At 31.8% G+C, this 16,853-nt stretch overlaps 1 protein-coding gene across 3 annotated transcripts in view; it reads left to right on the top strand.

The window, feature by feature from the left end:
• The window catches only part of LOC106785530, a 224,641-nt gene that overhangs the window by 2,138 nt on the left and 205,650 nt on the right, over nt 1-16,853 (top strand). Inside the window, exons 1-2 of one of the 3 annotated variants that reach the window (XM_014746092.1) lie at nt 10,544-10,886; nt 11,040-12,587. The exons of the other annotated variants lie outside the window; for them this stretch is intronic. Of the exons in view, the coding sequence (XP_014601578.1) occupies nt 12,549-12,587 (39 nt within the window). The 5' untranslated portion in view covers nt 10,544-10,886; nt 11,040-12,548. Of the gene's footprint in view, nt 1-10,543; nt 10,887-11,039; nt 12,588-16,853 lie in introns of those variants that run through there. 3 annotated transcript variants of the gene reach the window in all.

Here is a 16,853-nt window from a genome sequence, read left to right as displayed (position 1 = left end):
AGACTCGAATAGATTATGCAACTCGAGCGACTGCAATCTAATGCATAGATAAAAAGAAATAAAACACTTTTCTCGATATTCTTGTTTAATATAATAAAATTCAAGGTTGGGGTCAAAATTTCCTATAAGTGATTTTTAAGATTCAATTACATATATATATATTTCTATGTATGTGCACATGTGAGTGTGTGTTTGTACGTGTATTTCTACTTGTATCATTTTATTTTATGTTAGGTAAATTGAATGTGTTCCATATTGGGAGACACGTATGTTATCCTATATGAATATAATATTCGAAAATAATAATCTGCGGGTTATTTTCGTTTAAGAATAGAAAACAGGACGAGGATCCTGTTGTTAGATTATTTTGAAAATAAATGTAGTATCTCGAACATCTGGAAGTGGAAGACCCAAGTTCTCGAATCCTAGTCGGACCAATTTTTGTTCAAATTGCAACACCAACGGACATATTTATAAACTTTTGTTATTTTCCATGCAGTATTTATCCTGTTCAACGATTGAAAAATGTGATTATTATCGAAATAAACCTTGCGCGAAGAGATAAAATATAAAAGAATCAACTTAGAAAGATGTACTTTTTATATCCAGAACACGCCGTTAGAAAGCAGCGGTATTTTATTATATTGTTTCATAGATAATTGAAATTGTTTATACTGTAAGGATTTTATCTCGATAATCTTGCATATGATCCATTTGAAATATATGGAAAAAGTCTCTCCTTTTTTTTTTGTTCCTTCTAAAATTGGTCTTACGATTTTCGCTCGTACATGTACACATATGGTTACACACGTGTGTTTATTCACACGAAGGTCGATTCGTTTTGATCGTATCTGTAAGTACGGTGCAATTATTAGACTGCGACTAACGGCAGCGTGCGAGTACACAGTAATTGGATAATTACTCCAAACGCTCTTTGGTGTGGCAAGCTCTTTAATTTTTATGATACCCTATACTGACAACTAATTCGATTTATAGAGTATTGTTAAAATCGATCGGATCGCAAGTTAGGTTTATAGAGTTGACCCACGACCCGTTAAACTTTGTAGGTTAATTCGAAACGTTTGTAAATTAACGACTTGTGTATTAGAACAATGAAACTATCTTTTCGTTCTTGCGAAAAGCTTTCTCTCTTTCTATCTTTTTCTCTTTGTTTAAAACCTTTAAATTAGAATTTCATTTTACTCTCTGTAATTCAATTGTTTTTCGGTCCTATAATCTAATTATATAATGTGAAAGTTATAAGTATTTATTGTCGTATAATTATGCACTATTAATGCAAGTGTAACTTGAATTTTAAAGAGTGTGACAAATTTCGGACTTAAGGTTGTTAATTTTGTGGTAATAAATTGAAATTAAATTTATTTAATATTTGCGTGTGTATCCATTATAGATTGAGTTCAATATTTGTATATTTTTAAGTGTTATCTTTAAAAAAATTGAAAAGAATTTAATTAAGACATTTAAACGAATGAAAATCAAACTAAGATTTATGTGAACAATTGAATAAAATGAAAAGCTTTAACACTTTAACATATTATATCGATATTTATTAGAAAAAGTGTATATGAAATGGTAATGGGCAACTTATGGTAATGCAATTTAAAAAGTGCTTGCGCTGGGGAGACGAACGTTCCATTTTGGAAAATAAGCAAACAATAAGTTAGTCAGTTCGAATACCCAAGAACGTAATATGTAAATTAGTTGTATTCATATAGGTAACTTGACGAACGTATAAATCGATGATGGTACCCAGCAACGATCGTAAAGTCAATTACGAACGACGACAATCCGACAGAAGTATCTAACAGATGTTGCTAACAAACAAACAAACAAATAAAAAAACCAGCAAGCAAGCAAGTAAAAAAAAAGTTACGCATACAAGTGCATATATTTATGTAGACGTAATACGAAAGATCCTCTTGGATGAGTGAATGAGAGAAAAAGAGAGAGAGAGAGAACACGAGGTTTCTATTACGAAATAAATATACCACGCCTTTGCATCATTATCCAATCAATCGTTAAAAAGCAAGCTGGGTAACGCGCTAGGGATAGTAATAATAATAATAATAATAATAATAATAATAATAATAATAATAATATCGTAGGGTCGTCATACTAGTACCGGAACATCGGTGTCTTAATAAATTTAATGCGAGCCTTTCATAATGCCTAGTGCATATATACCGAGGTCAACGCATTGCAGACAGATCACGAGATAATATCGCGTTTCGTATTATGTATTAAAAACTTTACCTTTTGATTTTTATCAAGTGATAAATGATAACAATGTGATGATTTTTTTTTTCTTTTATATTTTATACGCGTGCTTCATATTTATTATTGTTTAATTTAATTATTTTAAGTATGCATTATATATATCACGATAATAATGATTTGTTCAATGTTGTATGAATTTCATATCATCATAATGTGTTTTATTTTCTTTTTTTTTTTTTTATATGTAGTATTTAATTAATACCGAGAACTGTTTTTTATATATTTTGATGGAAACTTACGAGTTGTTATTTGATTAACTGACTCATCCCATAGATCACGAGATATCTCATGTTTCATATAATTCATTAGGTTCGATTTTAATCGCTAATTGGGTGATACAAATGACGATTTTTTCTTTTTTTCGGTAAAACATTTCGAAAAGTTTCTATTTAAAAAAAAAAAAAACCATCGAAAACTACAATATAGATTTCGATAGATGAAATCTATCTTCATAACTTCAACAACAATAAAATAACATTTCGAATAATCCCAATAATTATCTACAATTATCTAATTATCTTAAAGTAATATAAAACGCATTACGAGGAAGAAAAAAAAATCAAGTCTTCGTGGTCTCGGCAATGTGTTGACCGTAGAAAAGTTGGGAGAAAGGAAAAGAAGAAAGGGTAGAAAAGGAAGATAAGGAAGAAGAGGAAGAGGTGGAGAAAAAGGAAAGAGAGGGTGAGAGAGAGAGAGAGAGAGAGAAAGGAAGGAATGAAGGTAGAAAGAGAAGGAAAAGGTGCAATTTAGTTTGCGGTCGCAGGAGAATAAGCTTAAGTTAGGTTAGTCCGATGGTCCGGCGCTGCTGGTCTCTCTGTAACCGTGAACCACGTCTGACCTGCGACACAAACATGCTCTTTTCCTCTCCCTTCTACCATCCTCTTTCTCTCTCACTCTCTTTCTCTTTTTCTCTCTTTCTTCTCCCACCCACCATAAATCTACTTGCACCACATCGCGTTTCGTTCTTCGAGACTCTACTCTACTGTACTCCCCCTCTTTTTCCCCCCTCTTTCTCTCTTTCTCTTTCTCTTTCTCTCATAGGTTGGCTCGTATTGTGCATGCTCTTCGGGATGTTCCAGTGATAAATACGGCTGCCACCCTTTCTCCTATATTTCGTTCTCTCTATGTCGTTCCCTACTACATTCCCTCTCTCACTCTTTCTCTTTTTACCTCTCTCCTTTTTCTATCTATTTCTCTCTTTCTCTTACTTATGGGTTACCCCAACAAAACCATTCAAACTACACTGCTCGTACTCTCTTTCTCCCTTTCTTCTTCTTTTCCCTACCAACACATTTATTCTTATACACACGTATACACGTATTACATACATAAATGATTATAATTCTATATTAATATATTTTAATCGATTGTATTATACATGTGTGATTATTTCATTGATAATATTTGATATTTAAACATGAACACATATACATACTTAAAATATTAAAATTATATACATAGAAGTATACGTATATTCACATATTAACATATACATTTATAAAATTACATACATATGTATATATATAGTGTTATGAGTGTAGTATACTAAGAGAAGAGGAAGAGGGTTTGTGCGTGGGCGTTTCCGGTCTATTTCGATTTTCCATTCCACTCTTGTAGCCGCCATTTGTCCGTCACGTTGTAACGTTTTTGCATATGATTACGGTTTAACGATCGACGAGTTCCCTTTCGTTCGTTCGAATAAAGTTTTACTATAAATTCCCCCTAAAAAAAAGCTATGAAACAATGAATACCACAAATAATACAAATACGATCAATCTTTTAACGAATATTTATAACACAGAGTTTTCACTTTTTCAAAATCTCAAGTTTGTTAATTATTTTGTTTCTTTTCTTTTTAACTTAAGCATCTCATAGGAAAAGGCTTCGGATTTCTTGTTGTCCTTGTGTTTGTACGATACAACGTTGATGATGTCGAATGTTCACGTTGAATGAAACGGTTCGATTTCATTTGTACGACTATGTTTATGTCGATCGAATTTATTGTGAAGTATGGTTGGTTGTTGCGAGAATGTATGCATGTGGGTGGACAGATTGATCGATTGATCGTTAATTGTCATTGTTGACGTTCATGGCCGTTGCAAATCCGATTAGCCAAGTGAAATAAGTCCTTGGGTTTGAGAGAATGTGCGTTAAGATAGGTGCAATGCACTCTCTCTCTCTCTTTCTATCTCTCTCTCTGTATGTGTGTGTGTACTTTGTGTGCTTCTCTTTAACGTATTAGGTGCGGCACAACGTAACGTAACGCGTACTGTTGGCGGTACGTTTGATGAGTTAGCTTTTAAATACGTTTGTTATATTGGTATACACGAATCTCATTAGTAAGTTAATTACAAAGCACATTGGCATCGTTTATTTCAATAATTTTTTTGTCCAGAAAAAAAAGAATAGACGTTATTGTTAAAACTCATTATAAATGTTAACATTGAAATACATTGAAACGTGTGTTTATTTGAATTTTTTTTAAGGATTATTTATTGTAACACAGGTAATGTGATAGATTAGAAGTTTTTAATTAATTTGAAGATAAAAATCTCTCTGTTGTATGACCCTGAAAGAAAAGTAAGCTGAAATGATTAGAAGAGATTAGAAAACGTATAATTAGATTAACCTTGTAAATCAATTAATTATTAATTTAATAATCAATTAGATGTAACCTTATTTATTAATTGAATATGAATCCATTTTCAAATGTGTTGAAATAGAAAATCCATATATTAAAACAGTGATTCCCAAAGTGTGTGTCGTGGTGTCTTGGGATGCTGCGACTTCCTCATAGGGATGCAGCGTGATATTACACAATTTTCATTTTAATACCATTAGCGAAAATCAACGTAGGGAAGGAAATGAGGATTGTTATATCTAATTTAATTCCACGATTTGAGAAAATGTATAGAAACCGATATGCCTATTTATTACAATTAGTTGCATTTGTTTAATTATATTTGTAAAAAGTGTAAAGTATAGTATTTGATAGAATTTGACATCTTACTAATATTCGATAATCGTAAAAGTTTGGGAACCACTGTTTTGAAATATATAACTTAACATATTTAAAAAAAAAGATTTAAAAGAAGATGCATTTTAACACCGCGTGTATACTTATCAATTTATAATTGAATAATCAATAAATCGTGTATTTCATCGTGAAATTATTTGCACGGTCTATTTATAAACTTTCTAGATGTAAAATAGTATCCTGTGAATCGATGATTTAGAAAGAAATCATTGAGATACAGTTATACACCAATGTAAAGCTCTCACATTTTCTAACTTTGATATTACGTTTAATATAATATAGATAGAATTTATATATATATATATAGATAGAGTGTTAGTAGTTTGTTGGAAGATATAACCATGTTGAAATGTTGGATTCGCGCCATTTGCGACAATCTACTTAACGGATCAACCATAATGACAAGAAGAGATGTTAGGTATATATCTATCTAGGCGTACATTAATGGTGCACAGTAGGGGATACCTACTCTCTTCATTTTGCCGTGTTGCGAATTTCCCTTTCCATCAATCAGTCATACGTTATACCTCTGTATTTATCCTACAACCACAAGTGTCATCATATGACAGTAATGTTTGTATGCAATAAAGATACGTCGAGTCTATGATGTCAGTATTCTCCCTTATCATTATAAATATTTGTTAATATTCGAATATATAAAAATTGTTAGTTAATTCATGGATCTTAAATGATAAGTGATTTTTTTTTTTTTTTTTTTTATTATTGTTGATTAGCTTGAGAAAATTATTCGTGTTTGTACATGTTTTTTTATTTAACCGGTGAACAGTTTTAAATTTGTTTTTAACATCGTGATGATCACAGCATGTTTTCTAATATTTTTTATTGCGAATTAAAACTGTGAAAAAGATGATAAGATATAAGGTAAGGGAAATTCGAACACCATCAGGAATTAATGACTACGGATGTATTAAAACAAAGATTCATCATGGAAAGATTAAAAAGAGTATTCAAAGCGAGCCGGCGGTTTCGTTGTCATCGTAAAGTGCTTCTGAGCACGTGGACGAGTTGCGATTACAATGCGCACAATTTCACTCACTTTCGCTTCTAATTAATCGAGTAGGTCTCTTCTAGAGCACGTATGGATTCTTCCTTTCGCTCAACTAGTACCGTTTTCTTCATCTTTTTTTTTTTTTCTTTTCTTTTCTTATTCATTGTTTTACCATTGTTATTTATTGGGTCAGTATTTTTTTGTTTTTAAACATTTTTAAACAACAGCAGTTTCTTTTTGTAATATAATAATTATTTCGACACATATAGTATAGATTTAGTAATAAACAGGGATTGCACTGATTTTTATATTAGAAAATATTCATTACAAATTGTATAAGAATTTTTAAAAAGTACAAATAAGTGTATTGTGTGTAGATCATTTTCTAAAGTTGTGTAACGTAAATTCCATTGAAACAAACGGAATAGTTACGTTCTTTAAACCTTCCTATCTTCCTTCCGTATCCTCCCAATCGATGCTTTCCTTCTCGTATGATGTCTCGTTCCTTTACGCTTCGTTGCCTCGATTAAATGTCGTTATTGTGTCGTTACACGATATCTCGTTCATCCAGTTTGTATGTACGAGGATGTGGTCGGTACTCATGAAGACGAGTTATGGGGAGTGAAAGCAGGTGTCCCTTTCAAAAATGTATCGATAATCCAGAATATCAGATTGTTTCCCTTTAAGTTAAATAGATGATATGAAAACACATAATCAATTGATGTCTTAATAATTACATTAGATAATTTTTATTACGTGTAATCATGTCTTTTTTTTATTCTAGAATATTTTCAGCGTCAATATTATTTATAAAATTATAAATTTTAAAAATTCTTATATACAATTTTTATTAAGTTAATACCTTTGAATATGTGATGTTTTACGTTAGTTCTTAGAAACATCGTGTTTCATTAAATATCTAAATATTATCATTTATAGTCTTATTTCTCTCATATAAGAGTTCTTTTTACATTATTAGATATTTAGATATTTCGAGAGAAACCTTAGTTTAACTTTAACACAGCGGAAATTCCATTGCGTTGCCGGCGGTAAAACAATGAGCAAAAAAGTTAATCGTAATTAAGGCAATTTCACGTCGAGAATGGCCATTGTCTTAAATTCGTATCATTAGAGAGAAAAGGAATGGTTGATCTCTGTATCTTTTGTTTAATAAAGATACACGCGCACATACTTACATCTACATATATACACACAGGATATCCTTGATTTTAATCGATGTGTCAAAATAATTAAACGTTATTTTATAAGTTATCGTACTCGCGAAAAGAGGATTTGGCGAACGTGTGAAATTATTTTTTATAGATTAAAGAAATTCGAAACAAACGCACAAGTATTTTATTGCAGACTTTTGAGGCATCTTTTTTTTTCTGTTTTCATGTGAAAATATATTTTTATGGTAAAAGTAGGTAGATTGTACACGAAGAGATCATTTGATATAATTAAATTACCGTTATTATAGTTAGGTATATCGTCATTTTTATTTTGATAATCGCGTATTCATAATTTTTTATTAAGTATGTATTCTTTGGGTATAATTTTTGTTAGTATTTCTACAATTTTTAAATTAATGTCACGGACACGTCATAATTATTCAAACATAGCGGATCTTTTCCTGACGATGATAGAATTATAAGATTTGTATCTTTATTTATAATATTATTAACGGTTGGTTTTCACACGAGTGGTTGTACACAGAGTGACAACAGTGGGCAATAAATTAAAACACCTGTTTCCTTTGGTTAGCTGTCGCTTATGTGATTCATAGAATTTTTTTATTACCAAGTTAGTATGGCTTTGATTTTGTTCATTTTATTTTTTACATCTCTCAGAAATTATATAATAAAAGTATATTGTTGAGAAAATAATTTTTTAATGATTAATATTATGCAATATAAATGTACACGCGTGCATACGTTTTACATAATTAATAATATTGGATAAAATGAGATTATTAATATTTATGATTTTTTTTTTTTATTATTACATTATAGATGAGAATAATTGAGTGTTAGAAATCTTTGTTAGGTATTAGATTAGATGAAAACACAAAGCAAAGTCTATAAGGATTAGTCATCGTTAGATGATGTTCATTACGTCATTATTTATCTATCAGGATGGTAAAGTTCTAAGTTGTTGTAGTGGTCGTTGTTCACTCACAATTGGCCGATTAACGTCCGCTAATGATAGACGCGTATAAGAGGTAGCACGATTATAAAGCGATTAATATGCAATAGGGTGCGGTGTATGTATTTTATACGGTATAACTGATATGGGCATCGATTCAATATGTACATACATATATATATATATATATACATACACATTCATATATACGTTTCAGGAATATATGTTACACGATAGCAACAATATTAATTTCCTATGCAAATGTGAGAAACGATAAGCGATCTGTTTTAAACGAAGACTTTCAAACAGATCAAATCCTTTTCCCCGACACATTTTAATGACACGATGATTATCATCTTTATTAATAATTATTCGTACATTGAACCTGTTTCTTTAATGTGAAATTACAAAATATAAAAGGAAATTGAACTAGAAATTTTTTATTCTTGATTCAAATAAAAATCTGTGTATTAGGATACTTTTTATGTTCGATTTATATAATCATAAAAAAGTAAATGATTACATTATAATATTTTATACATATTGAAAAAAATAAATGTTAAATCTATATAGACATATTTTAGATAGATTATAAAATAAATTGTGTTATTAAAAAAAAATAAAGGATATATCCAAGTTCTGCATTGCTGATGCAACACGAAAAGAGATGATCTACTTGCGAGTTCCGTTGGGAGATGGCGCCAGTCGTCTCTTAAATATGTTGCAACTGCATCCTATGCACATTTTAATGAACATTACTAAACAAAAATTTTTCAATTGGTCTTTATATAGATTTTTATAAGATAAATTAAATGCACGAGGGGTTAAGAAAAAAAAAATACATTAATTTAATTATTATTCGTAATTTATTTTATATATGTATGTATGTAAATATATATCGAAAAAGAGAAAATTTGGTAAACAAATAAACACATTGTTGTTTCGTAATTCTTTTGAAAACGGCATAATGATTTCGCACGGGTCGTGATGCAGCAAGAATACATAATCGACTTGCATAAGACAGGCAATGAAGTCAACAACGAAATCACGGAAACACGGGACTACTTTGTGACGAAGCGAAACAAGGTGTCCAAGTTGATATAACGTATATATATACATTTACTCCGATGTTTCTCATTGAAAAGAGCCTATTCAATTCGGTATGTCATCAGGATCAATGATGAGTCGCGATCTCCCAAATCGAACAAGGCTTTACCTAATGAAACACGATACTCCTTCATATTTATTTCTTTTTTTTTTCATTTTTTTTTCTTATTCTTCTTCCTAGCCATAGAGAAGAGTTGCTCAGAGTTAAGAAGACTCTTTGAGTTTACCGATGTCAATCTTGTTGGATGTTATTGTAATGAAACTTTGCAATACATTGTACATTTGTTAGATGCTCATCTTCGTAGACATCGAATAAATATCATTGATCGTTTTTAAAACTGGTTAATTTTTAAATAAAGTTAATTATCGTTCATTATAAAGTGACGAATGTGAAAAGAAATTATTTTGTTCTTTTTTTTTTTAAAATGTGTCATTTTCTTTCGAAGATAATTGATAACCAAACGAATGCAATTTGTTCTGTGATTAATCACCAGGCTGTTACTATAATAAAATATACGAAATAGTACACACACACATATCTATATTTAAAAATAATAAAATACTTTGGATTAACGATAAATCTAAAATAAAACTAGAAAAGAGTATACATAAAGGTGAATGAAAAAAAAAATGGATCGATTTTTGATAACACGAGGGGATTCGTAAAAGCGTACTTGGAGTGTATCATAGTAAAGGGTAGAACTGGGGAGTTTGATTATCCCTTGCTTCAATGTTGGACGTTGGTAGCAACGACCAGGACAACCACGACTACGACGATAACCACGATAACCACGACGACGACGACGACGACGTTGAAAAGAGTAGTACGCTTAGAACGAATCGAGAGGAAAAGAGAGAGAGAGAAATAGAACATCATCACGCATGCTCGTGTCGCTTGGGAGGTCTCCCGCTGTTCGTCGTATTGTCGGCTGGGCAAAATCAGCGGATATTTTGACAGTACGCCGCCCTCCATCCGACCGTTCTCATCACATCAGCCATTTTCCATCGTTTCTATTCGACCATTTTTGCACGAGAGAGAGAGAGAGAGAGTGAGAGAGAGGGACGAGAAGAGGGGTAGTCACCAGATCTCATCCTAGCACACACGTTCGCGTGCGTGTGTCGTCGCGATTCGCATCTCTAACCAATCATTTTTCTTCTTAAGAGAATTTAAGTTACACCCTTTTATCTCTTTCGTAACGAGGTCAGTCGATAAAACCTCCTACCCCCTCGAGTGAATTTGTTTTTTAGTGTTCGTGTTACTTTAACAGTGTGTGTGTGTTTGTGTGTTGTGTTGGTGTATTATTTTATTCTTATTAGATGAAATTTAATTTTGATTTAGATTCCAGAATACGTTGTTTTATTCTATAGATATCATTTTTTGTGGATCACTATTTTCTTATAAATGAGAGAGTGTATTTTTGTTATCTTCCTTTCGTATTTTAGTTATTTCCAAATGGGTGGAAGGGTTTTCATTTGATTTTAAGTTAAGTATCGGACATTAGATTGAATTTGAAGTGTCTTGAATAAGATAATACAATGGAATGGACTATTTTATTATACCAATTAGTATATTTTTGTATTTACAAAATTCAGTTACGTGTCGACAGTGATATCAAATGTAATTTTACAAAAATGGGGTTGTGATCAAAGGGAGAGAGAGAGAGAGAAGAAAAAAATTAGATACGTGCACATATATATATAAAAGAAGAACAATTAATGAAAAATAAGTTGGTATATGATATGAAATTGTATCGTTGGTGGAAATTGTTGTGCCTACTCAACTCATTTCTCGTTTCATCAGACATCAGTTAAGTGCTTGGAATTTCAATCTAAAGTTTCTCACGAATGGAATACTCTGCTTTCTCTCGCAAGTAGAAACGGATCCACCTCAGTCGCCAGTACGATCCCTTTCGAAGCGGTGGCGTCAGGGGCGAGTAAGTGAACGCGCGCACGAATAAGAAAGAAAGAGAAAGAAAGAGAAAGAGAAAGAGAATCAGCGTCCATCGGTGCATTCAAGGTGGGCGGATGCCGCTGTCCGCGTCAAGGACACGTGTCCCCGGGCAAAGGAGTTGAGAACAATGAGGATTTCAGCGTGCCGAGAATGCAAACTCTTCGTTACTGTCGTTACCATCACTGGAACAACTTCGACAGATCTGTCAACCTTCTATGAACCCAACTTGATTTTTATCAAAACGAATATAAATTAATGAAGGGATTTATATCATTCATTTATTTAAAAAAACAACCATTTTTTTCTATTACTCGAGCGTTCGTTTAATTGGGAAATTCATGAGAAGATAATATGTTTGTAAATGTGATTGAAATTTTTTACGAAATTCAATTGGGATTTTGTTGTTTTTATTCTGGAATAATATATTTATATAGATTGAAATAAATGAAGGAATTGATAATAATTGATAGATCAAAATTTCTTCATATTTTGGTTTTCTCTAAAGTTAGGAAATTGAAGAGAAAAAAGATTAGACGAATCTGAGGAGAAAGATGAAACGGAATGAATCTGTCGGAAGTGTATACAAAAGATTTAGGAATTCCTAGTTTTAAAAAATACAAATATTTTTACTTCTAATATATTCATTGAAAAGACTGCAACACACAAATTTTCAAGAGAAGGAAAGAGTGTGATATATAAATAATAAATCGAATAAGATGAATCATTTTAATTGGAAACTGCCAGAAGTGGATACGAAAGATTAGGAAATAAAACAAACACAGCTCTTCTAACTCGTTCAAACAAATCTTCATATGAATCAAATAAAGTTACTCTGGAAAGATAAATGAAACGGAAAGAGAAGTTTGATTCGTAATATTTTCTTTAATTAGTGAGACCAATAAAATTATAACTTGCGAAGCTCTGAAGAGGAAGAAACATAGGAAATCTCGAAGAAAGTTGAAGAAAGAGAAAGAGAGAGATAAATTAACGAGCCGAACAGGATGAATCATTTCGATTGGAAGCTTCTACGCCGGAAGAAGGTACACGTCCTCCTCTTCCCATTCGCGTGGCCCTTTTCTTTCTAACCTTTTAACCCCTCGTGTGCATCGTCACCGTTAGCCGGCTTATCGACCCGTTCAAGAATTAGCACGAAAGAGTGAGTGAGTGAGTGAGTGAGAGAGAGTGAGTGAGAGAGAGAGTGAGAGAGAGTAAATGAGAGAGAAAGAGAGAGAGAGAGAGAGAAGGAGCACACTCTCCGGTTCGCGCACTCTCGCCCACGGGGAGGTTTGCTCCCGGTCAGGTAAATGGATAACGTCGAGTAATAGAGACGCTGAAAGCCACTATAATGACGACCATTTGTCATTGGTCAACGAGTGAAAAGGGATCGAGGGTATACATGTGACCTCGAGGAACATTTTTTTTACCTTTGACAAAATTAATCACCCTTTTCTGACTTCCAATTTCACTTTTGATTCTTCATTAGAAAATCCTATATAGTGTACATACAGTTTATTAATTATTTATTTTAGATACCGTTTAAATCATTATTTGCAATATAGCATTTTTCATTTATTTGGTTAAGATTTGAAAATGTTAATAGTTAATAAGAAATTTCGTTTGATAGATAATTTGTTTTGTATTTTAGATATTTTCAAGTATTTTTTATTGGGGTAAGGTTTCGTCGGACTTTTTTATTTTATCTAATGATTTATTTTAAACATCTTTGTTTTCAAATGTTTCTAAATACAAATCAAATAAACGTTAGTCGAATAAACAATTCAGCAACAAATCTGTTGCAGTATTAGTTTCCATATAAAGTAAAGAAAAGTATTATGCGCGAGTCAACCTAATCTTCTCGATGATTCAAACTTCCGTTTGATTGATTATTCAGGAGTCGTCCTTCTCTTCCTATTGTTGTTTTAATCCTATTTGGTACTCTCTCTCTTTTATTCTTATTATTCGAAGCTTATATCTTTGAAACGTTAACAGAGTGTGTGTTAGTTAGTATTCTTAAACATTTAGTAAAAGATTTAAAAAAGAAAGAGGAATCGTGCATGTTGTCACCTATCCTCGTTGGACGTTAATGGGAATTTCGAGGCTTTTTACATACTAAGATTGTCAGCAAAAAGTAGAAGAGATCGTACGATCTCGATGCTTTCTCCTTATAGTATTTATATATATGTATGTATGTAATATAAGTCGATAAATTTATCGGGAACATCGGGGTTCGTATTCTTGGTTAATACAATCGAGATGAGAAAAACAGTCTTCTTTGCTTTGATGATATCCTTACATTTCAAAAAAAAAACAAACCACTTACACGTACACATATTTATAAGAAAACAAACGACTTCGCAGTTGGTGTGTGTGAATTCTGTTTAAAGTTTAATTAATAACTGAGTTTAGGTTCGTAACCTGTTGTGTCGTGTCTTTTTAACGATCCTATCGAACGAGGTAGAGAAATTCCTGTGCGGGTGATTTAATTTCATTCGTTTTTTATTTATTTGGAAATTTAATCTCTATTACTTTTAAAATATTTACAAAATTGTATTTAATTTAATACGAATTTTATAATTATTCTAAAATCATCATTTGTAAAATAATAATCACATTTTTATGCAACTTATTTATATTTTATAAAATTGCACGCGCTCTTAGAAGACTGAAATAATTCAAGTAATGCCGAAACTTTCGCTAAACGTGAACTTTCTTTCCTTTTTTTCCTTCTTTTTTTCCCCGTCGTTTCTATGGTCGATCCTTTTGTTACATAGTCTGAGTTATAAGATCGAGAGATATTCAATTAACGATCGTTCAAAGTTGGGTAATCGTTTAACAGCTAGCGAATGATAGACGGGTTTTAAGTGAAAATAAAATTCACTGATTCCGATCGATTAAACTTACAACAAGTTGTCTATCGTTCCACGTCTGAAACTTCATTCTCTTTCGTATTCTACCTTTTATCGTGTTTTTCACACCGAGAATATTAAACTCCAAAGATATTGGACTTTTCGCAAGGGACATTGCACACTATTTGCATAATAGAAAATATTGTTTTTTTTTCTCTCTATTAATTCTCGATATTAAATATCAAGGATCAAGGAACACCGTGTTATATTCTTTGAGATTAATTATCCAACACCGTTATACCAAGTGTCGAGGAAGTTGAAGCGTTGTTTTAAGATTTATATTCCTTCTATGTCGTCGTAAATTGTAATCCTTTCAATCTTTTTTCTTCTCTTCTTTTTCTTTCTTATTTATATTTATAATATTTCATTCATATAATATTTAAGAAAAAAAAAACAAAAATATATATATATACATATTTTTGTGTTCCCAAGCATTTAAAATATGAGTTACAAAGTCTATCAACCGTAGTCTCTAACGTTTCCCTTTATTATTATTATTTCCCTGTATGTAATAGTTGGTTACAACGTTTCGTGGAAAAGCTGTCTATCCGAATGGCAATAAATCGATCTCGAGGAAATGTAGAAGGGTGAGAGGATGCGTTTTAGGACCCTAGACATATGCATCGTTCTCACGCTGCCTTGTTGTTAACCGTGTAAAAGGTGGAGAAGGTAAAAGAGGAGGAGGAGGAGGAAGAAGAAGAAGAGAAGGTGGAGAAGTTGGGTGAGGGGGTGGGAGGGAGGTAACGACAACGACAGTAGCGGTGATTCCGGTTTGGAATCAGGGAAGCGTTTCGGTCTTGTCGTTGATTAGGAGGAAGCCAAGAATAAATCCTTGGATATTGCTTTTTCTATTAAAGTACATCGAATTGGAATATATTTTCTTTTTTTTTTTGAATGCAGACATAATTTGTCGTTGAATTAAATCAGGTTTATTGAATGTTTGAATGTGTGTGTATGTATATATACATATATATGTTTGCGTGTCGCGTTGAGATTTAAGGGTGGTATCGAATCGTGATGTTATATATAACAATAATTTCATTTAAATTTTAAATATTTATTTAGGTAATTGATTTTTTTCTTTTCTTTTCTTTTTTTTTTTGTTATAACGGAAGAATGCACAGATATTTGAGTATTCATAACCAAGCGTGGTACATTAAAACAATCGTGCCGTGGAACTCGAAACTGTGTACTTAAGACAGTAGGGTGCTTTAATATGTATCTTAAGAAATCTAATACCGTTGACGATGTAGCTTAAGGATTTTTTTTCCCGTTGGACTTCTTAATCACCTACAAAACGTATATAACATTATCTCGAGTGGTTTATCTACGTGAGAACTCGAAACCAAGTATAAAGAATTTCATTTAATATAGTTAACGTTGTTGAAATATATATATATATATATATATATATACGTATGTATGAAAATAATATTTTCAACATAATTCGAGTATAAAGTAGTTATTTGGGGTGGTATATTTTGTTGGTAGTTCTTAATCGAGTTAGTTATATATCTCTTTGTAAGTGATGCATTTCTATATACACAAACCATACATAAATAATTACATACACACATATACAAGTATATATAACCCTGGAATCGTGCTCGCCCTGTCGTGTACTAAGGTACAACACAAGTCGTAGTTACATATACCGAATACGGCGTTTGCTTCGGTATGAACTTAAACTAGGCCAACAGAAACGTGCATTGCCCGGTGCTCAGGGAGGGTTCAAACAGGGGCCGATGCAGTTCGAAATCGATAATCGCGTCTACGCTTAGCTATTTTCATCCTATCAGATGTGCTCCTTTTGAAAATGCCTAACACGAATCGTTAGAGTTACTGAAGACGAACGTCCTTAGATTTTATCATTCGATTTCTATACAATATTATGTCGATCATATTTTCTATTATTATAAAACAAGTTCAAATGAATTTTATTCTAAATTTATAACTGTTTATGGAATATCAAATAGTTTACTTGCAGTTATAGTATTATGAATGAAGGACATTGTTGTTGAATTAACATATAAATTGTGTGCAAACATTTTTAAACATTTTATATCCGAATAAATATCACTATTTTCAATATTATTTAGTATGATAAAATATAGGAAAGTAGTATACTTAAATTCTAAAATAACGACCCCCAATACAATTTTAAAAGATAATAAAATCCAACGTATCTCCATAGTTACTATAATCAAATATCGCAGCAGAACAAACACTTGATATATACTTAGTAATCACGTTTGTGGGAGGAAAGAAAAATATGGTAGGGTTAAAAATCGATGAATGTGTTCCCTCACGGAAAGCAGCCCTTTCCTTTATCAGGGTCCTACCCTTTCGTTCTATATCAAGTAAGATTGGAAGGAAACGTTAAGGATTCCCCCGTTCTTT

This window comes from Polistes canadensis, unplaced genomic scaffold (assembly GCF_001313835.1).
Source record: "Polistes canadensis isolate GaletaPanama2010 unplaced genomic scaffold, ASM131383v1 scaffold_52, whole genome shotgun sequence".
Taxonomy (NCBI): domain Eukaryota; kingdom Metazoa; phylum Arthropoda; class Insecta; order Hymenoptera; family Vespidae; genus Polistes; species Polistes canadensis.
Note: the sequence above shows the minus strand (reverse complement) of the source record. Positions and strands in the feature narration are given on the sequence as shown.